Source organism: Propithecus coquereli, unplaced genomic scaffold (assembly GCF_000956105.1).
Source record: "Propithecus coquereli isolate 6110/MARCELLA unplaced genomic scaffold, Pcoq_1.0 Scaffold310, whole genome shotgun sequence".
Taxonomy (NCBI): Eukaryota; Metazoa; Chordata; class Mammalia; order Primates; family Indriidae; genus Propithecus; species Propithecus coquereli.
Window position 1 is genome coordinate 3554442 of NW_012148731.1, and position 23227 is coordinate 3577668.

At 51.7% G+C, this 23227-nt stretch overlaps 1 protein-coding gene across 4 annotated transcripts in view; it reads right to left on the minus strand.

Annotated features, from left to right (window-relative positions):
- Positions 1-23227, minus strand: part of BCL11B (B-cell CLL/lymphoma 11B (zinc finger protein)) — a 95459-nt gene that overhangs the window by 43674 nt on the left and 28558 nt on the right. For 2 of the 4 annotated variants that reach the window (XM_012650082.1, XM_012650081.1), the window contains exon 3: positions 11824-12036. The exons of the other annotated variants lie outside the window; for them this stretch is intronic. In XM_012650082.1, coding sequence (XP_012505536.1) covers positions 11824-12036 — 213 coding nt within the window. The remainder of the gene's footprint in view (positions 1-11823; positions 12037-23227) is intronic. 4 annotated transcript variants of the gene reach the window in all.

Here is a 23227-nt window from a genome sequence, read left to right on the forward strand (position 1 = left end):
GAATCCCTCTCCAGAGAGAGTCAAAGGTCGCAGCAGGCCACGTGCTGAAACAGGATGGGCACACACCATAACCCGGGAAGAATGACAAAGCTCAGGGAGGAAAAGTAATCAAAAGTGCCTCCACCATCAACAGCCAGCGTCAGGCAGGGGTGGAGGGAACTGTTCCGTGCTGACGCCGACGGTTCCCCAACACCACACACATGTGAACATGCACACGCATACATACACATACACACTCACGTAAGCACACACACCCGCCTGAACACTCACACACACACACGGCCTTTCACTACGGGGTCCATGCCAGGCCCAAGGACGCTGGCAGAGGCAATGGGAAAACCAGGGAGAAAATGACATGAGGCAATGTTTGGCTCCAAATGAAAAAGCCATGGAATGTTTTCCCTCAAGTCTTGGTTATTTCTTGCAGGTCCGCTCAGACCCGGTCAGGTCCGCCTCACCCAGGAGGAACCCCCGACCCTCTGGCCTCTAAGCTGAACCAGCTGCTGTTCTCTTCTCTTGACCCTACCGGCCACCTGAGCAAGTGTGGCCAGGACCTCTCAGGCCACTGACACCCACGGGGGGGGCACAGTTAGGCCACTCGTGGACTATGCTCTCATCAAATACATGCTCATCAAAATGGGGATAAGAACTCAGCTCCGTAACCTCTGTCCCCACCACCTGGGACCCCCTCTGCAGGCCTCTGGTGGGCTCTGACTTGGTGACATCATCACACTCCAGTGGGCTTTGAGCTGCTCTTCCTGAAAAGATGCACGATGTCTTAGAAGATGCAGACTAAAAATACTCCTGGCTTCTCAGAGCCAGTTTACAAAAATAATTATATTTTCTTTTTAAAAAAATGGATTATAGGCAAGTGTGTGTCCAGCTATTTTTAGCTCCTATTCAACTCGGTAATTTTTTCTCGTAATAATCATGGCAGACTCTTTTCAAAAACCCTCCCCCTCTCTTGTTAATAACTGCATTCTGACTTGGCATGGGGGCACTGTTGGGGGGCTGCGTGTGACCACACAACCCTCCACAAACCTCGGAGGTTTGAGTGCTGGCCAAAGGTGCCAGGCATTCAGGGATCACCACGTTCCTCGGGGAAAGGAAACAGCTGCCCATCTTGTCCGAAACCAGCTCCAGGTTCAACACAGGAGGCAACAGGGGAACGCCCCACAAGTGCCTGAACCTGTCCCTGACCTCAGGAGTTCACAGAGGAGACCAAACTGGGGTTCCTGCCCTGGAGGGACTAAAATCCGGCAGGGGCATGCACAGAGGTTTGAATGGTGGCCCCTGAGATGGTATGTCCAAAACCAAATCCCTGGGCGTGTAAATGTCATCTCTTTTGGGAAAAGGGTCGTTGCAGGTGTAATTAAGGCGCTCGATGAGATCATTCTGGATTATCCAGGCAGGTCCTAAATCCAGTAACAACTGTCCCTTTAAATTTTAATTGTCCAACACAGGAGAAGGCAGACTCAGAGGGGGAGGCCACGTGACCACAGAGACACGGAAGTGAGTGATGCCGCCACAAGCCAAGGAACACCTGCAGCCACCGGAAGCTGGAAGAGGCAAGGAAGGATTGTCCGCTAGAGCTTCCAGTGGGACTACACCCCTGCCCACACCCTTATCTTGGACTCGTGGCCTCCTAAACTGTGAGAGAATAAACTTCTGTTGTCTTAAGCCACGCAGATTGTTGTCATTTGCTACAGCAGCCCTGGGACAACAACATGGGGCAACAGAGAGGAATCACAGCCACAAATAACCCTCACAATAGCCTCCAGATTGCTGTCCCCAACCTACAAAGGACCCCCCTCATCCCTCTCAGCCCACCCAAGGGTGCAAGGCCAGCATGATGGCTCCCATGATGCAGGGACACCCCAAGAGGCTCAGAGGGGGTTGAGGTCCAGCCCAGGACACCCCACGAGCTCTACCTTGCTCCTAGGTGTTTTGATTCTAAATACGGGGCTCTTTCAGCTAAACTGCACTCAAATCCATGCCCTGAGGACAAGCAGAAAGGACAGTGAAAACTGTCCATTGGCAGAATTTTCTTCCCCAAACTCTTAAGGTAGCTAAATGTTTAGCTGACTGTTAAAAACCAGCCATCCTGGGAGACAAGGCTGTCATGGGGAAGCATTTACAAGAGAACTGGGGGGTTCAAGACCCTCAAATAAAACATAACAAAGGTGGTAGCCCAGGACAGTGGCTACAGGTACCACACCTGGATCAGGTGAAGCTGGGTCCAAATTCGCCCTCTCAGGTTTATTAACTGCATTACTTGGGCCAGTTGTAGTTGTGAGGAACCTGAGACACAGGTTCCTTAGTTATAAAATCCAACAGTCCAAAAAAAAAAAAGGGAAAAATCCAACAGTCAGGTGAGAATGTAGAGAAAATTAGGACCCTTGTGCACCATCGGTGGGAATTTCAAAATGCTGCAGCCACTACAGGAAACAGTTTGGCAATTCCTCAAAAAATTACACATAGAACTACTCTTCGATCCGGCAATCCCCCTCTGGGTATATATCCAAAAGAACCGAAAACTGGGACTCAGACAGGTATCTGTACACCCATGCTCTTAGCTACACTATTCCCAACAGGCAAACACGGCGGAAGCGGCTCAAATGTCCGTGAGCAGAGGAATGGACAAGCAGAACGTGGTGCACACGCACCATGGAACAGTATTCAGCCTTGAGAAGGAGGCAAATCCCAGCACATGCTACGGCATGGGTGAACCCTGAGGACACCACATTAAGTGAAATAAGCAGACACGAAAGGACAAACACTGTATGATTCCACTTACATGAGGTACTAGAATAATCAAATTCAAAGAGACATAAAGTAGAATGAAGGTTACAGGGCTGGGGAGGGGAAAGGGGGAGTTAGTGTTTAATGGGGACAGAGTTCTGCTTGGGGTGATGGAAAAGTTCTGGAGATGGATGATGGTGATGGTTGCACAATTGCAATGTACTTAACGCCACTGAACTGCGCAGTTAGAAATGGTTACAGCGGTAAATCTTAAGTATATTTTACTGCAATAAAAGAAAACCTCGCGATCGTACCTTTGCGCTGCTCTGAGAAGCGGTGGAGCCGAAGCAGGAAGCCCACAGCGCAGCACACAGTGGGCCTTCAGTTAATGCTGCCTGCTACAGTTAAACCGAGAGGGAATGAGCCAGCCGATAAAACACAGGGAAGTTCAAAGCGCAAGAACCTGAGTCCGAAAGAACTGGTTAGAGAGCACGCCAAGAGCGGATGCACCCACCCAGCGGCCTCGCCGCACCCCGGCCCCCGCCGTCATTCCTCACCTCTTCTTAACAAAGGCAATAATGAAAAATGTCCGGTTTCATGAAAAGATTCCAACTTCCCCATTCCTGCAGGTAGTGACTACGTTTTTGCATTAACCTCCTTGGAGATGTCCCCAGCCCTCTGATCCTTGCTCCGGAACCCAAAATCCAGGCATTCTTATTACCCAGGGCCTGGCCAGCCGCGGCAGCCTCACGAGCTCCAACCTCTCTCTCCGCTGTCCCTACTCACACCTGTCCCTACTCACACCTGCTGGGTTGAAGGCGGGCGCAAGGGGCAGCCGGGCAGCTGGACATGAGAGCAGCAGGCTCCAAGCGCCGGCGTAGGCCCCACACTCGGGAGGCCTGGGTTCAAATCCTTCCTGGGCAATCGGCCAGATGCGTAATTTCAAGCAGTCACGTCAGCTCTCACCTGTGAACTACAGGAGAGGTTGCCCTCCTAACACAGGAGCTGCAGGGGCAGCCTGAATTCAGGGCTGGGACGGCCCCGCAAAGGAGCCTAAGGCATAGTGCAGGGCCGCGGAACCCCACGCAGAGGGACCCCTGCCACCATGGGCCCCCGCCCCGTGCTTTCTGGGTTACTCTGGCCAGCCCTGGCGGTGTTTGGATAAACTGTATCGCATGGCTTAGACTACCTGGATCTGATTGTGAAATATATACAGCACGCAGCCCCTCCACCCCTACTCCGCCCTCGGGGTTAAAAAGTCAAGTACGTTTTGTTCCCCCTACCAAAAACACAACAAAGAACACCTCAAGCTTTCTTAAGAAAAATGAAAGTTGGTTTTTCCAGAGCGAAGAGAAACTAATTGTAAGACACCATGTGCAAAAGCGAGGAGGACTCTCATCTGAGAACATGACCAGCAGCATTCTGTCTCCTCTTCCTTCTCCACAGGTGTGGACGCCACCTTTTCTGGGTCTCCACTGTCCCCCGGCATTTTCTGGGCACATCCCAGGTGCTGAAGACACAGGGATGGGCCTAGAAACCCACCTGGTGACGGCTGGAAGGGGCTCGATACCAGGCCCCGACTCCCAGCCAAACCCCCAAGACCCAGGCTGAGGGCAATGTGATGAGAAAATCTTGTTCATGCTCCCACTCTCTTCTTCAAGGTCAAAACTTCCTTCTGGTAGTCTGAGGATCAGTCACTCTGTGCTCCTGTGAGTCCAGCCAGGCCTCTCCCTAAAGACACCCACATCCATACCTGTCACTGACCCACGGGGGACTGGACCCTGGGCCTCACCTTCCCTGGCAGTAAAACCCCCCAGTCAGTCTCCCAGCACTCTCCCAACTCCCATAAGCTCAGTCTATCTGTTAATTTATTTTTTTAAATAGAGAAAGGCACCATGGGGCATGCATTTCACATCTACCATGCGAGAGGGCCTTTCATGGGACGCCTCTACCCCGTGGGTTCCTCTAGGGCAAGGACCCCTGTCACACTTGTTTCTGGATCCCTTGGGTCTGGCACAAGCATGACCAGTGAAGGAAGGAAGATCTTGGGGACCCTCCCAGGGACAATGTCCAAGTTTGATCTGGTTTCCCATTGGTGACTCTAGCTCTGCTGTCCACGTCCAAGCAGCCACTGTAGCCAACAGAAAGCTGGAGGGGAGAGCCACAAGCACAGCTTTGAGGCTGGCCAGGCCGGAGTCCGAATCTCAGTTCTGCTGTTTGTGTGCTGTGTGACCTAGGGTGGGTTGTTTGGACTCTCTGAGCCCCAGTATCCTCATGAGCAAGGGGGAGGAGGGATGCCTCTTCTTAGGGGCGTTAGGAGGATGACATGCCACGCCTACGACCATGCTGGCACACGGCCCTTTAGAAAACAGCAGCAAGCCCTAGGAACACTGACGATGTCACCCTTTCACTCCTTTCATTAATGCTAAGAAACTCTCCCAGGCAAGTGACTTCTGAAGAGATGGCAGCTAAGTCACCATCGGAGCACAGGGTACCAAGGCCACCATGTCAAAGTGCTTTTCAACAGCTCAGCCTTCCCCTTCCTGCCCTTCCTGCCTTTCCCTCCGCTTCCCCCACGTGCCGACCGTAGGCTGTGGCCATGCCACACTGGCGGCTGCCCAGCAGAGGGATGAGGAGCAGGCATCTCTGGTGTCCCATTTCACAGGTGAGGAAACAGGCTTCGAGAGTGGAGAGTGGAAGTGACCCCAGTGGCCTGGGGTCACATATTCACACCCATTCACCTTGAGAACAAGGACCAAGGGTGGTGCCCTCTCTGGAGCACCCCGCGATGCCTGCAGCTGTCCCGCTGACGTGTCCATCGTGATATTTAATTCCAAACACGCACCCATGCCACGGAGCCCCGAGCACATGCAGCAGCCAGTGATCAAAGCAGGACCACAGAACGTCTCAAACCTAGGACACAAGAGTGCTCCGACTGCAGATGGCAAAGATGCAGGTCCAAGGGGTCAAACGTGGGGCTCGTCAGTGTAAAAACCCGACCTGCTGCCAAATCTAATCACAGCTTTCACACTCTGAAATTGTTAAGCGGCTTCCACTAGATGATGAAATTTCCTTTTCTGGTTTTCAACAGAAACTCAAGAGGGGCAGTATTGCCTAGTGGGCAGAGCCCAAAGGACCCAAGTCCGAGTCAGCTCTGCCACCCACGTGCTGTGGCCTCATCCCCGCTCTCTGCCTCAGTTTCCCCATCTATATAATGAAGGAGTCACTGAGATGATCTCTCGGGCTCCCCGGTCCTGGATAGTCAAAGATTAATTTGAGCCTCGGGTCACCCAAGGCAAACCCATTTCTGGACCACTCTGCTCCACGTGGAGGACAATGCCAGCCCCCTGTGCCACTTTCGGGTTCGCTTTAAAGGAGAAAGTGTCTGCCTCGCTCTGAGGTCTCTGATGTCTATGGCCAGTGCTGGTTCTTCACATCCACTAACTGCTTGAAAGCGCTGCATCTAGCGCTGCATTAAAAATTAATTACACATGCTATTTTATTGCCAGTGCATAATGTAATGAGCACCAGCTGTGCTAAACAGCCAAACTCCTTTTTAAGACAGCTATAAAAAAAAAAAGAAAAGAAAGAAAGAAAGAAAGAAACTGCACTTCCAAATGCCTCCCCTGTCAGAGCAGAAAAACAGCAACATCTTGTACGGATTTGAACAGAATTCTTTGATTTAGCTCTGCCTTCAGAACGTCTGAAGGGCCGGCTCGGAGAGCGAAATGGAATCTGGCGAGGCTGCAGCGGTCTCTGCTCCGGGACGTTGCTGGGCCTCTTTTATCTGAGGACAGTCATGCTGGTAGGTGCCCCCGCCCCCGATGGCGCAGTGATGCAGTCCTTCTGCGGGGGCCCCCCCCAGCTCCTCTGGCCCCCGCTGGTGCTGGAGAAGACGTCACTTTCCAGCCTTCTGTAGTCCACCAAAGCCCTGCCACCCTCGGCCACCTCCACCGCCCTGGAGAATCAGCGCCCCCTGTCCTGGGGCCTTGCAGCTCTTCTTGGCTCCTCCTGGCACTTCCTCTAGCCACGGAAGGAGGCGTCTGGGGCCCAAAGCAGGCAGTCGAGGCCAGCCACTGCAGCGGTGTGATCTCCAGAAGCAGGCAGATGCCAGGGTAGAATCCACAGAGCACGCATGCAGGAATCGCCGACGATGCTGGGCTGGGCTGTGGGTGCTGGGCCAGCAGCCCCTTGGGCGATACAGACATCGCAAGGCATACAGATGACTCTCTAAATTTTTAATAACTCCCCTAAAAGCCCCTTTTCTACAGTGAGCCAACCCCCACAGACACTGGGACCGGTTAAGCCCAGAAAGACTCTAACGACAAACGTTGCTTTGCAGAGGGATCCCACGAGCACGTTCACCAACCTGCCCACGGTGGAGTTCTGTCCGCACACACTCGCTCACATTCACAGTTCTTTTCCTCTTCACCCGCATACTCACCCCTCCCTCCAGAGTCTCAATGGAGGCTCTGACGCCCTCCTGGGGCGCCTCTGGCACCCCCTGCACCAGAGTCAAGGCGGCACACCGGCGGGGGCCTGGTGAGGGTGCCATCTCTGTCCGCATCGCCATCCGGCTTCCCATTGATCCTCCGGTGTTAATCAAACCCAGTCCAGAATGGAACTACAGCTTGCTTCTTGTTCTGGTATGAAATGTGCAAAGCACAGACCATATCATTAACATAAAACTTCCAGAAATAAGGCCACTTTCCAGACAGACTGTATTAATTGCATCAAGCTTCCACAGCTAGGGTGGTCTCATCCACAGCGTCCCATTGGACGGCTCCGGTTATAAAACCAACACAAAATGAACACTGGGATATAATTGAAGGAGGAGAAAGGGATAGATTCTACTGTTAAGCCCTACTATTTACTTACAGGTATTCTTTTATCTTTATTGTCCCTTTAACCCATGCCAAGAAACCCCAGACTAGTTAAATAACACAGCAAGCACAATTTCAGTAGAAAAGTAAATTGAATTTAACTTTACAAGATTGCCCTGTGATTTCAGCACATACTAATGACTGCAACTGACTCCCTCTATTAAATCCAAATACTTCCACTTCCCTGAGCTGGGATCCTGCGTGTTCTTGCAGGAGACCTTGAGCTTCACCAAGCACCCGCATTAATCACTCTGGCTGATGACCATTTGCAGCTTTTAAATATGCAATGAGATGTCTCAGTTCCTTTTCCACCTCCCAACGCCGGGACATGATCTGAGCCAGCCAATGCTTTTCAGAATGGAAACGCGTACCCAGCTTGAAGTACGATCCTACAGGGTGCGGGACAGGTAATGATGCAATGTTGTGAAACCCATTCTGCTCGTGCATGAATCACACCTTCTAGGGGCCCACTCAGGACAAGGCATTGTTCTCAGCACCTGGCCTACATGCCCTCACGCAGTCCTCAGAGCAACCCTTCGGACCAAGTACTGTCTTTGCCTCTATTTTATAGCTGGGGAGACTGAGGAACAGAGAGTGGAACCACCTGTCTAAGGCCACACAGCTATAGAAGGCAGAACAGCCTTCCACACCCGCTGCAGAAGTCTCATCGCTCTGACGACCAGAATAGGGAAGGGTCTGGGGATGGGGACCAAAGCCCAGTGGTTTTCAAACCGTTCTCTGGATACCCAACCCCCTGCCCTGGGAATCTCACTCAGCCCATGCTCAGCCCACCCCAGCAGCTACACTTGATCCGTTCCATAGAACATTAGGAGCCTTGTTTACAGATGCTACACACATGCAAATATACATATACGTAATTTTTACGAAGGGGGAAACTGAGGCTTGAAGAGGGGCAATAACTTATTCGAGGCAGCTGGCCAGCTGGAGTCAGGGCCCAGACCACAGTCTGGGACTCTTGACACCACAGACACTTTGCCAAGCCTCGACGTGGAATTTCTCAGGGATGAAATTTCAGTTCCCAGGAACTCTTACAGTCAAAGCCCAACATTCTTTCAGCAAAGTCAAGAAGGAAAGGGGGCCTCAGTCTCTTTTCCCCACTGTGACCACCAGAAGGATGTCTGGGGCTGAGGTCCCAGGAGGCGGGGCCGATGGGCTGCAGCCAGCCCAGGGTGTTCACAGACACACATACCTGTGCAGTTTTCCTCCCCAAAATCACATCCTTCCATAAATAACCTCGAATGCATTCACGGGCATGCAATTAACCTGTGTGAAACACGTTTACACTGGGGTTTTCCGTATTAATTTGAAGAGATAGGTTCAGTGCATCCTGATCCGAAAAGGGACAAAACCAAGTAGGTACGGGGGGCCCGTTCCATCTTTACAGAGGGCTGCTTCTTCCTAACGGGGTGCTGGGAATTTAATGACTCCATTCCAACTACTAATTAAACAGGCACTAAAAACACTTAAGCAAACAGCCCAATGCCAGGGACAGAAACCACAAAGGGACAAAAACCACTGGAATAGGAGATTTTCAGGTACTGAAATTGATCTGAAAATATGGTGAGGCGGCCTGGCATGGGGCGAGGAACAAGAATAGCACTGGAGGGGCGGGGGGCAGAGGGCCGGAGGTAAGAGCGGCTCTCAGGAGGGGCTCAGCCCCCTGCGGCCCCAACCCAAGAACAGGACATCATCGCCCACCTCACCGGCCTCAGGCATGGCAAGTGAGGCTGCTCACAGGCTCTGAGCTCTCAAAGTTCTCAAGTCCTAAGATCCAAGGCCTCTAAGCCAGGAGATGAGCCAACACCGGAGAGGAAGCAGGTGATGGATGGGAGCCGGGGATCAAATCCCACCTCCGCCGCTTCCCCTTCCTGCCCATTCCAATCACCCTGGCTGCAGGTCCCCAGCCCTGTCCTCCCCGCACCAGGCTGTGCTCTGCAGCAGGACAGGACCTGCCTGCCTGACCTTCCTTTGTTTGTACAGTGCCTACAAAACAGGTGCCCCGGAAATGGCTCTGGGCCGAAGAATGAATGGATGGATGGGTGGATGTGAGCTGTGAGACCTCAACATCTCTGAGCCTCATTTTCTCATCTATAAAGTGGGGAGAGGAAAGCATTAGGTTAGTATGAGGATTAAATTCAAGAGGCCATGCAAAATGCCCAGCGCGACGCAGCACCATAGCAGGCCCTCAGCACGTGGTCCTTACAAGGAACCTGGGAGAGTGTATGAGAATGAGCTGAAGGCTGAGGCCACCAGGAACGAAGGCAGTGGAAACCTCATCTGTCCTCCCGTGGACATAGGCACAGGCAGTGTGGCTCAGTGGGAAGAGGGGCAGCCTCCGCAGGAGGCATCCCAAGGACAAATTCCGGTTCTGCCACCTTGGCCCAGCCACTGACCCTCCCTGAGCATTTGCTGTCCCATCCGCAAAATGGTGCTGGTGACAGCTCCTGCTCTGTGAAGACGCTGGGAGGGCCCGGCCACGTGGGGGAGGGGCTCAGGCCCCTGGCTGAATCTCATCTACTTTGGCAGCTTCTAAGCAGGGCCAGGGCCAACAGAGGGTTAAGCAAGGCCCTGGGTGAGCCTCTGGCGAGGAGATCATGTTTCCCTGCCGCAGAACTTGACCGAGTCCAGTCATAAACACTCGGGCTGATCTTTGATAGTGTGGCCCCCCGAGCGGCTGCAGGGGCTACAGCACTAATTACAGGAAGCCACGAGAGCAAGGCAGCCGCCCAGACGGAACAGTCATCCCTCGCTCAGCAAGCAGGGTCTTCTACCAACCCCCAGGACAGATCTATGGAGCCAGGACAGGAGCCCCAGTGACCCTGGGGACCAGCACAGCCCAAGACAGGGAGCTGGCTGCTTTGCAAGTGGTTCTGACTCCTTCCCGGGTGATTTGGGGTTTTGCTCTGTGCTTTTAAGGCACAAACCCGGTAAAAAAAAATAGAATTTCCTCTTGGAAGCCAGATCCTATGATGTCACCACCTGTCTCTGGGGGAGCGGGGGGGCGGGCAGGATACTAAAGGCTGTAGGCCACTCCACCAGCAGAAGGCCCAGGCAGCTCTCAACCTCGGAGCAGGGCCGCCTGTGGCCTTCTACAGAGCTGTGGCTCCAACAGGGACCATCCCTTGGGACAGCTTCAATTAAAAGCAAAACCTGCCCAATAAAAATAGTTTTCTTTTCACAAGTCAAGTCAAGAGAAAGCCCATAACATGCCTAGTGACAAAGCAGGGAAAAATCGAACCTGCCCCAGTTCTGAACCCACCGTCTCCTTTTCTGGCCCCTGCCACGGAAATCAGGCCACAGCCACTCACCGCGTGTGGCTGTGTCAGCACCCTGCCTTGTGTGGCCACAGTGCCTATCACACCATGCCCTGCCGAGATGCTGGGCAAGAGAGGCTGGGAGGAGCGCCCTCTACCTGAGAACTCCCAGGGACCCCAGGCAGAGCAGGGGCTGGGTTTTGTTTGGGGAGGAGGGCAGGTGCGTGTGGCCACACTGCCCCGTCTGCCCATCTGCATCGTGGGCGGCTACACCACCCTCCCAGGAGAGCTGGGGGGAGTGGGGCCCACAGACATGCAGGTCTGGGGTCTGCCCAGAGCCGGGCGCACAGTAGGTACTCAGCCCTGTGCCCCCCCCCACATCCCCCACGATGTGTCCCTCCCTCTCATGGCCACAGCTTTTTAAAAGGCTCCTTTTGAGCAACTTTTTTTTTTCTCCAAGTTAATGGGCAACACATTCTCCCAAAGAGAAATTCAGCATTTTGGATGGCTCTGGCGATGTACACAGACAACCAAGGAATCTTCTCCTAGCCTCGTGCTGGGGGGAGTGGGAGGAAAGGGGAGGGGATGGCAGTGGCAAGGGCAAAGAAAACCTCAGATGTTAAGCATTATCCAATTAAGCTTTAGCTAAACAGTCCAAGGAGATGGGATTGGAGGCTGGGAATGCATTCTGGGAGTGAGACTCGCAATGGCTGGGGACGGTGTGAGGACCGATGGGGACCGGGTGCTGGGTCACACAGTTTTGTGAACATCCTTTACCACTTCCCCTGGCACTCCCCAGAAAGCGTCTTGGGTGAGGGGTGTGCCTCCGCCCTGGGTCCCCACCTTGTCCCAGCGCTGCCCACGCCGCCACGGCACACCCCGCCATCCCGGGGGCCCGCCCCCCACCGCGCGCCGTCTGTTACCTGACAACTGACACTGGCATCCAAAGGGAGCCTCCGTCTGACCCTCACCCTGAGTCCCGTCACCCGAGACCGGGCGCGCGCTGCAGCACGGCAGGGGGAGGCAGGGCGGGAGAGCGCCCAGGGCACGCAGAGGTGAGGTGATCACGGATGAGTGAGGGTGGGAGGAGGCAGCTATGGGGGCCATCGCTGGCAGCTGGGCAGGCCTGCACGGCCCTGGAGAAAAAACAATAGAAAAGACTGGTCAGTCGGGCCCTGGACTGCACAAGGGGCCCGGGGTGCGGGACGGGGCCTAGGGTGGGGGCTGCAGGCCACCCGTCGAGGGTGGGTGGCCCCGGGGGTGCCAGGCCCTGCAGGGAAGGCGACTGGGACAGAGGCAGGGGAAGGGCTCAGGGAGGGCGGGGCACTGCGGAGGCCCTACTTCCACTTGCACAGCTGCCAGGCTGGGCTGTCTGCGGGCCAGGACCCTGCCTCTGGGGGCTGCCAGGGCCCCGCTCCCGGGAAGGACCCCCCACGTGGGGGCTTCTGGAGCAATCTGGAGCAGGCTCCATTCGAGCAGGCTCCCCAAAACCTGGGCTGCCCATCTCTGGAAGAACAGGGAAGCTCAGAGCCACCACTTGTTGCTACATCAGGATGGACTGGCTGTACAGGCCTCAGACACCTCCAGTCTACCTGCGAGTGTCCGGGCACCAGTCAGCCTCCTGCCTACCATCTGGGATCTCTCTCGAGCCCCAAGCACTGAGCGCGCAGCACCCAAACTCCAGTGCCTTCTAGAAAGCTCTGACGCTGTCCCCCCACCCCAAGAAAACCCTAGCATTGCCCAGACCCCTCTTACTAGCCCAGCCCCAGCTTGGTGGGCCTCCCACCGCGTGACAGCAACGACGCAGGGCCAGGGCCTCCTCACCTCCGCCCAGCCCCTCGGCTTGCTCCGGCTCCCCGGCAAGGCCTGCGTTAGATTTGTCCGTTTATCTTAAATGGCTAAGAGACCACCAGGGCAAAACATTTGTGTGAAGCCCTTGCCAAAACCACAAGTGAAGAAGCCCAAGTTCCCTGGGTAAATAATTGAGCAGGGAAGCACCAGGGAGACAAAAAGGAAACATCAACAAGAGGACAGGCAGCTGGGCCGGCCGGCTCCCCCAGGTCTGCACGGTGGGGGTCTGCCCACTCCAGGGACCCCAAGAGATTCCCCCATCCCCAGAGAGCCAGGGGACCCCACAAGCCCACTGCGGGCCAGGAGCCTGTTGGTCTTCGTCTGATGGAGCTTCCCACGGTGCCCACAGGGCCAGGGGCTTGGAGACCCATCGCACAGACCCGGAAACCGGTGCACTGACAGGACCGCAGAAAACAGCAGACGCCAACAGCACAGCCCTGGCTGCTGGCTGTGAACCCCCAGCTCCTCTAAAACACGGGTTATCTGGGATCAGGACACATAAGACCCCCCACTTAGGGCTCGAGAGCTGTCAATGTCCTGTCAAGAGGCCAAAGCTAGTGATGGCGACACTTATAACTTTGACTCAAATGGTACAAAAGCAATTTATGTAACCAAAACATCTGTACCCCTGTAATAGTCTGAAATTTAAAAAAAAAAGGCCAAAGCTAACACTGTCGGGTCCCCTCTGGGCCAACAAAGGCTTTGTACTAGGCTAGGCCCCAGGCCCAGGGTGTTTCTGAGCTGGTGACAGCCCTGGAAGGGCATGGCTGGGGGATCCGTGAGTGGTTTCAGCCACAGATGCTGATCGGAAGCAACACCCTAGGTTTAGTGGGATTCCTTGAGGAAAGTCGGCCCCCGAGGCCAGCGTTGCCTGCCTCCTGGCAGGACTGCCCTGGCCGGAACCCCCAGTACTGGACACTGTGCATTTGGCGCTGCCTGCTACTGGTCTCAGACCCCTCTGTGGGCTCCCCACTTCAGACCGTGGAGGGCTCTAGATCATTCATAACCTTGGTAGTGGCTTTGTGCGGAGTACACTACAACCACCTCACCCAGCAGGGAAGACCACCCACATGGGGGGAAACTGAGGCTCAGGGAGGCCTGGGACTTGAACCCCATTGTGTTTCCAAAGCCTGGCTATGTGCCACTTTCCTCGTGGGCTGCAGCTGGGGTGGAGTGAGCAGGCGCCCCGGCAAGGGCCACTCCGGGCTGGGGGAAGCCTGAGAGTCCTTGGGCTCAATCCAGCCATCGGTGGCTGCAAAAGGCCAAATCCAGGCTCCAGCTCCTGGGCTCTGGGGGAGGCCGCCACACAGCCAGCACCGTTTCTCATAGCCGAGAAACCAACAGAAGCACCCAACTGCTAAGGGAGCTGACTCTGTCTCCATGGGGGGACGAATGACCCAAGAGCAGGTAGAAAACAGCCATCCAGCCACACTCTTCTGGAAAAGTCAAAGGTGGAGCTTAGGCCAGAGTCTGTAAAGGCAAAATCACACACCACGTAATGCCCCGCATACAGGCAGGGGCTGGCCGCCCCTGGACAGGCTTCCAGAGGGCCTCGATAGGAATTCTAACCTTGCTGACGTCCACCTGCTACAGGGACTGGCTCAACTGAGGCAGGGGAGTGGGGCAGCAGGGCGAGGGGCTCCAAATCCCAAGCTGTGCCAGGCCTCTCTGGGGCTCTCAGAGCACCCTCTACCGGTGGGGAAGATGTCCCCCACCTTGGGATAGCTTAAACCCTGAGCTCTGCCCAAAGGTACAACTTAAGAAATCCTCTTCTGAAGCTACCGCAAAAGCCAAAAGCGATGAAAGAAGCCACATAGTGTATGATTCCATGAATATGAAATGTCCAGAATGGGCAGAGCCATGGAGACAGAAAGCAGTGGTTGCCAGGGGCTGGGGAAATTGGGAGTTGGGGGGTCTAATGGGTACACGGTTTCCTTTAGGGGTAATGAAAATGCTCTGGAATTAAGACAGCAGTGATGGCTGCACAACATTGTCAATACACTCAAAACTACCGATTGTACTCTTTAAAATGGTGAATTTTACATTCTGTGAATCCTATTTCAACATTAAAAACAAAGCCTCGGTACCTGTCCCAGGCCACCTCCCAGCCCCCACCCTCGCTCAGGGGTGTTTGCCTTCACAGGTGCAGCGGGAAATACAGCCCTTAGCGAGCGCTTGAGACCCAGAGACAGGCCGAGCTCCCAGACACACACAGAGGAAGCCGCGGCAGCTCAGAGGCAACAGCGTGGGGACAGAAAGGCCCGGGTTCCAATTCCCCCTGTGCCATTTCCTGGCCGTGTGACCTCTGGTGAGTCATTTTCTCGGAGCCTCAGTTCCCCCACCTTTCAAGGAAGGCCCAAGCCAACCCTAACCTGAGCCAGCCAGTTAGTAAACACTCAATAAATGGTGTTTATTCATCAACTATCATTCATTTATTTTCAATTGTGGAGCTTCTCCTACTCCCTGTGGGTCCTTCCCAAGGCGTCATTGCAGCCTGGCACAGAAAGCTTGTCCCGGTGTTCTGGGTGCAGGAAGGCACCCTACACAGCCCTGCAAGACACCCTCTAAAAACAGCTTCTTTTGAGGTCTACACGCACACACAAAAAAAGATCTAAAAATAAGGCCCCTAAAATGTTTCTCAAGCTCGAAAACAGAGTATAAAATCATTTTTAATGCCTTCATGGGTTTGCGCATTCCGCGGGGGTCTGTAACCCATCTCCCTTCCAGAGGGGCCCTGCGGATGCTACAGCTTCATTCTTCACACATGCGCACTAACCCGGCACACACGCCCACCGCCAGGGAGCGTGTAGACACAGAAACGCCTAGAAAAGCCCCAGCCGGTTTCGAGGGGAATTGGGAGCCTTCCCCACCACTGAGTCCTCTGGGGCATCCCCTCCCAAATGGGAGGGTTACCAATTCGGTGTTCAGAACCGGAGCGAGGTGGTCCGGAAGACACTGTGCAAGCGATGTATATCTCCCTCCCCACCGGTGCCTTTCAATTGATACATTTCTTTAAAGCCGAGAACTCCTACTGATAGTGCAGAAATGAGTCACAGATCAAGGCAGGAGACAGACAGGGAGCCAGCGTGTGTGAGTGAGGGACACTGGCAAGGGAACCTGACAGTCCCCGTGCCCCCTCCCCCCATGCCAAGACATTAATTCTCACAAGTCGGAGAAAATTACTATGCATGAATGCAAAAAGCATGATCAGGAGTAATTAACATGGCTTCATATGCAAATTTTATTAATGCAGAAGTACAAAGTCATTATGCAAATGAAACTTACGTCAACTCTCTTGACAAATATTCATCTCTGAGGCTCAAGTTTCTCCCTTTTTATTTATTTATTTAATTTCCTCTCCCCCCCACCCCAACCTCCTTTTATCCTGGGATCCTGGGTTTTTTTCTTTTTTTTGGCTGGGGGGACGGACACTGCGAGGGAAGTGGTACTGGTGGCTGCTACAGGGCGGCAGCAAGCCACAAGGACTGTTTGACAAGTTTGCAAAGTTGTTTTTCCACCAGAGAAATTTATTCTTGCAGTGTTGATTTTTTTTTTGGGGGGGATGGGGGTTGTTGGCAGGTATAAGACAGCTCATAGGAGAAGGGAAAAAAATTAAAAAAAAAAAAAAAAAAAAGCTCTGGGCAGCAGGCAGCCAATCAAAACGCCAGAGCCTGTAATGAGGGCGATTGATGGCTGTTTGGCTTTTACTGCAGGGTAATGAACTAGAATCCAGTCTGAGGAGGGGGAAAAATATGAATATTCATGAGGCTGTGCTCCTGCCTTTGATGATTAAAGAAATTTTTAATATTCAAATAAGCGCTTGCCAAGTGATTAACAAAGAACAAGCACGCAGAAATATGGAAATGGGAGCCGGGAAAGATTTGAGAGGCGAACATACTGTGCAGGAAAGGCAGCCCCAAATTTCATAAACAAGATAGGCAGATAACCCAGTTCGAACGCCGGCAAATAAAAACATTTCTTTCTGATCACTTAAATATTTTGCCAGCTACTTTGTCTCCAGGATGATAAAAAAAAAAAAAAAAACGCTATGAAATAAGGGGGTTGGGGGGAGAAATGCCATGAAGTCAAATGCATGGCTCACATTTAAAGAATCATTGTCCTGATCCTAGCCCACCTCCTCCCACCCCAACGGGAAATTAGGATTCTTTTTCCGGTTTGCTAGAGAGGAGAGATGGAGGGGAAAGCCCGCTCAGACTTGAAAACCCAATGCTTGAGATTCAGGTCTGCCAGTTCTGGGACATTTGTTGCTTCTGGGCTGGTCCAGAGGACCAAAGACTGGGGGACCGTGGAGATCCAGAGGGGAGGGGGTGTGACGCTGGTGCCCACGACCTGGAGAGCTCGGGCCTCCTAGGGATTCAGGTCCTGCTCTAAACACATGAAAAAGGTGGTAATCAGGAAAACCAGGGGCTGGTCTTGAGAGGTTGAAAGGACTCACACCTTCAGCACAGGTCCTGGTCTGGGGATCTCCAGGGCCAAAAACACCAAGGGACCAGCTGCCACTGAGGAAAGTGCCTCCACCGACCCCGCAGGCTCCATTAGCTGCATCTGCTAAGACCTCGAGCTCATATTTTAACAGCTCCACCATGGGTTCACATTGAAGCACATAATAACAGTATTAGCTGGTAAAATGATCCTGCAGTTAAAATACATCTAATTAGCAACCGATGACATCCATTTTGGCAATTTCCTATTTGAAAGAAGTGGAGTGCTACCTTAAATGAGACAGGCACTGGGTACTCACCCGAAAGGACTGGACTTCCCATCAATTTGTCTTTTTCTCTCCCTTTTGGGGGGAGGGTGAGGGGGTGGGTTGTAGGGGGGAGTGGGTGAGACAGCAGGAATAGAGAAGGATTCTAAGCAGCCTTCTTTGTTGTTCAATTTCAAAACACCCGTTCTGAGAGGGCTACTCAAAAAATAAATTCCTTTGCTCCACAGGTATCATTTTCTTTCTTTTCCTTCCTTCCTTCCTTCCTTCCTTCCTTCCTTCTTTCCTTCCTTCCTTCCTCCTTTCTTTCAGTTTTTAATCACCAAGGTCTGGGAACCAGCAATGACTGGAACTTATTTTTCATTTCATTGTAAAAAAGTATATAATAATGACACAACAAAGCAGAAAGGGAAATCCAAGCATTTATGTGAACCCCTTAAGCTGCCACGAAAACCTGCAAGTCCAAGGCAGTGCCCGAGACAGGACCACAGGGGGTGAGTTCGGGGGACCTAGAAATGTCATGCAGGGAGCCAGGGCTCCCCAAGTCCCACTTCCCACTCTTCCAGATTCTCCTTCTCCATCAGGGGCTACTGCTCTGTCTGAGCGCCCAGTGGGCATCACGGGTCTCTTGTTGCAACGGGTTTTGGTTCGGGGGTGAATGTGGAAGTGTCCTTTGACAGAAAAGCAGCAAAAAGGGGAAAATGAGGTCTCACCAGGGTTTGCACAGCTGTATTTAAAGAGTTCCTGCAGGGTCATTACATGGCAGACATGAAAACATAGCTCAAATCCACGTCTGGCCTTTACATGGCTGCCTGCTTGTATCTCTGCCACCACTTCCCTAAATGACCACCCGGAGATCCCCACTCGCCACCCAAAGCCCGGTGTGGACAGCAGGGCATCTCCCTGCACCCAGACAGAAGGCTGGCCACCGGAAGGAGGTGAGCTGCACACCTCCAGGAGCACCCAGAGCCGGCTGCCTTCCTCCACTCCTCCCTCCTAGAGCACTCCTGAAATCTGTCACGGTGAATCACCACTTAAACTATTTTCAATCCCCGACATGCTGCCCATTTAATGCATCCCAGAAAAGGGCGAGGCGAGGTGACGGAGTTATCGTGCTCCCCAGCACTACCAAAACCTGTTTTTCTCCCCAGCAGCTGCGTCTTGCGATTAGAAGCAGGCGCACTGGGGCACACCCCTTCACCAGGTCCGAAAGCACCTGTTTCCACGGCTGCCAACCCCAATTTCCTCAAGATGCAAGCAACTGAAACACTCCGGGGCGGTGGATACCCTTTCTGCCCCCAGAGCCAAGGATAGGTGAGATTATGTCACAAATTCCAACACCTCCAATGGCCCTTCCAAAAGGTCCCCAGTAAGAGAGTCAGGAGTTGCTGGGGAGCCAAGGTGTCCCTAAACCATCCTCCGTGAACTACTGAGGGTAAGGCATAGGGGGCTGACCATTCCAACCCCTAAGCGGCATCTGCAGGGAAAAACATGCAGCTTGCACTCTTCTTTTGCTAGTCTCTTGGGGAAAACCCTGGAGCTCTGTGAACTGCTGGAATGCAAATAAACCACAACCACTTGTCCTCCAGCTGGGACGCTGAGGCCTATGCATCATGGCTTCAAGACACACACAGAACAACAAGTATGACTCCTCTGGGGTGACCTCAGTAGGCAGAGTCCACCAAACTGGGGCCCAAAGTCCTGTAGAGAGCAGGCCTGGGGACAACAGAAGGTGAAGCCATGTGTCTCACTAGTTAGAAAAATGTGCGGGTTCACATCTATTATATATAAGAGAGATTATATAAACATACACATATATGCATGTACACACGCACAAACACATATATCAGCAACGTGCACATGTTAAAATGTCTGCGTGCATCCTGAGTCTACAGAGGCCAAGGACAAACTGCAGCTGACAGATTCTCCAAATCTCACTAACCAAAAACAGCCAGTACCTAGCCGAGGAATTCCCCTTTTCCTCTGATTTGGGCCTTCTGATGAGAAGAAGCAGGGTGGCTGCTTGGACCTTCAACAGCTTCTGCTTCCCAGCACGACCCACCCAAGATCCTTCAGCAATGTTGTATTTGGTTGCATTCAGAGCCACAAACAATATACTACACGTAATCTGGATAAAAAATGCGGTCTACAAACTGAAGTAAAGAGCTGGATCAATCATTTGGATTGCAAGCACAAAGAATTTGGGACCTGGGCTCAGGACCTTACAGCCCTTTCCTCAATAGAACTTGGGGCCAGGCTCCAATGACAAACTTGCCCAGGTATCCTTTAGGTACATTCCCATTTCTCCATTAATTCAGAGCTGGTGGGAAAAAAAATCCACAGTCAAGACAGAAGTCACATGTCCCAGGAGGGAAATAAGCCAGGAAACACATCTTCAGATCGGTGCCTACAGTGAGTTTTAAATGAAAGACACCTTTCTCTTCCCCTCCAGCATCCACTGTGCCTGACCTCTGAGGAATCACCTGGAAACGCTGGATCCTGACGCTTGTTAAAAATCTGGTCCTCTATAAAGCATGTTTAAAGACTGGTGAGTTCAGGAAGTTGTTGTGGTTGGAAGGTCCCACAAACTCCAACACTGGCTTTTGCTCAACGGCCATGCGCAGACAGCGCATTGGAATAAATGGAAGGAGGAAGTCTGAACTGTGAGAATCTCGGAGAATTAAGAACGAAAATAAACAGCACAGCCAGTAAAAAGAACATAAAGAAAGTGGAGTGCCCAGCAAGGAGGTCACTGCGATGACTCAAGCCCAAAGCAGGCCGGAAAGGGGACTGAAATTTCAGGTGCAGATGGAGTTGTAGATTTGAGGAATGTCAGCATCATCGACCTTTTTAAGATCAGACCATAAAATTCTACCTGGGCAGTAAGGGAACACGTAACCACAGGGCCAGCAGGGTTTCTTGTTTTAGATGGAACAGAAATAAACCTGGTTAGTGGAAGGTTAAAAAAAAAAAAAGAAAAGAAAAGAAAAGAAAAGAAAAGAAAAAAGAAAGAAAGAAAAGAAAAGAAAAGAAAAGAAAAATCAAATTGTGAAAAAGGAGACCCTGCTATAGTTTAGATGCATATTTTGGTTTTAGTTGCATTTATTAGAGTTATAGGCAACTGATCTCCACTATTGCAATAAAGAATCCAGCTCTCCCCTGGATATTGTTGATGATTAATTCTTTTTTTAGTCCTTTCATTTCTTTTTACCTTTTTCTAATGGACATATAGAATGCTGAGGCTCAATGCTTTGCATCACGTAAGAATAAAATCTTTCTATGGCCTCTTTACGTTTGTAAGCCAAGTCTGAAATGTCACTGACTAAAAAACTGAACAGGCCTGTAATTACTTTCAACAAAGTAGTTCCTTAAACTGAGTTTTCCGTATGTAGATGGCATTTAATACACATATTGTAAGCCTTCTTTTCAACACGGGTAACAGCTGACAGCAAAAATCACAAATTTTCTTCTAAGGGAGCAGTCTCACAGCCACCTTCTTACTTATTTTTTGACGTGAAATCCATTTTCATCTCCGAACACACCAGCAGTAACGTGCAGTGTGTGCACAACAAAATTTGTAAAAATTAACACTTCGCAGGATTAATTTAATAAAGATTGTTAGCACATTAACACCAGTAACACTGCTCCTTACGATTCATCTAGCCACGCTCGAGACGCCGCTGTAACAGAGGTTTACGTTCAGCTGAGGTTTATACCGCTATTTAATGTAATTAAAGAACCAGCAGCGCGGTTCTCAATGGAAATATCGTTTCTATTGCAGAGTATTCCCATTAGAAATTGGAGGAAATCATAGCACGCTGACTTTGATTTTGTTGTAATTTTTTTTTTCCTTGGCTGTCTTTGAAACAGAGCTGATGTGCTGGACCTCAGACAGAATTCACTGCAGAAACCCGGCAAAGATTGCCGTGATAAAGATAAGCCTCCCTCCATACAGGAGTGCCCAGCATTTATTTGCATGCACTTGTTTTGGAAACTGTTAAAAAAAATTTTTTTTTTTTAATCTACAGACTGTATTTGGCTGTAATTGCCCAGGAAGTTCTCTGCCCAGCATCCTATCATGAAAATGACTTTTCAGATATCCCAAAAACAGCATCATGGATAACACCACCAGGGCGGAGAGGCCTCTGCGGCTGTTCTTATACAGAAACAATGATAGTGTAGCTGGGTTCCCAACAAGATCCAAACCCAGACGGGGCCAGAATCTAACTGCAACCTCAGAGGAAGAAAGCTAGCACTGCTCAGGAGCCCTCAGAAACTAAAGAGACACAAAACCAAAAAGGAAAAAGAAAAAGAAAAAAAAACAAATCTTTGCACAACATCACCAAAATGGCAGAGAAAATTAAGTCTTAGGGCTGAATCGAAGGGAACCTGACTCAGCTCTGGGGCCCAGAACAGCCTCTCCGCCTCTGACAGCCGCCTCCCGCCCTTGGAGCCGCCAAGTGCAAACAACAAAAAAAAAAAGGAAAGAAAAAAAAGCGACCTTTCTTCTCTAAACCTGCTTGCTACATGTCCCTGTGCTGTAGGGGTGACTGGATAGATTTTTTTTCCCCTTCCCTAAGTGCATTTTAATACCCTTATTCTACATCCTAATTTCTTTGAAAAAAACATCAGTGTCACTAAAAAAACGTCACTCTGTTTTGCAAAATCCAGCAGCTTCCTTGGCAGCGAGAAAGGCTGGCTGGCATTATCCCCTCATTTGACAAAACTACTATTTCTGGGCATGTGCTCAAAAACAGGTAGGAAGCAAATGCTGAGAAATAAGGAAGTAAAAACAGCCAACAGATTTTTCACTACCAAGACCGCCAAGCGTAAACATGATTTATTTAGCTGTGTAACGTGTCTGTTCTCCACTCAACTACAAGCCCACTTGGGTTTAAGGAAAGGGTGGGTAGGAGGGGACAGGAAAGGGGGAGCAGGGAGGACATGGGGACAGAGAGAAGAGGCGGGCAGCGCGTCGCACGGAGACTTCCTGAACATTTTGGTTCAGAGTTTTCAGAGAACGAGAATCTTCTACCCCAAAATATATGCATGTGTCAAAAGAAGACAGCACTAAGCTGCCGATTAATTAATGAGCTGCCACTAACAAAAGATAGAAGACCCAGTTCATACAAACAATATTTACATGGGCATAGCATGATCTCGTCCCCCACTTCCCCACCTTTCCTTGCAAGCCATGCGGGCTGCTGGGTGCAGGGACAGGCAGAGAAGCCCATCAGGTTTGGAGGTCATGAGCTCCCGAGTCCAGACATGGGGGAGAGAAGGCGAAATATCACTGCCTTTCTTGCCCATCCTTGCATGCCCACGTGGAATTTACTTAGATCTGCATTCAATTAAGGAGCACCAGACAGCTTCTGGCTCCAAGCCTGCACCAGCACATACTCGGGGTATCTGCCATCCCCCACCCCAGCCCCGATGCCAGGGAGCAAAGGCTCTGTCCAAGCACCCCCCCACCCCAGGAAGGAAAAGGGTCACACTCACCCACTCCCCTGCTAAAACTCCAGCCCGGCATCCTGTCACTGCCAGAGTGAACAAACCAAATATGTATTAAAGAAAGCATCTATATTTCCTAACCAGCAAGGGGAACCCAGAGGTTTTGGGCCCCGCCAGAAGTTATTCTTATTAAAAACCTAATTCAAGTCATCCAGCATTTGCTGGAAAAAAACAAACCAAGTCTCTTCGAAAGGAAAGCAACAACAAAAAAGTGAAATGGACCCCAACAGGACACTCGA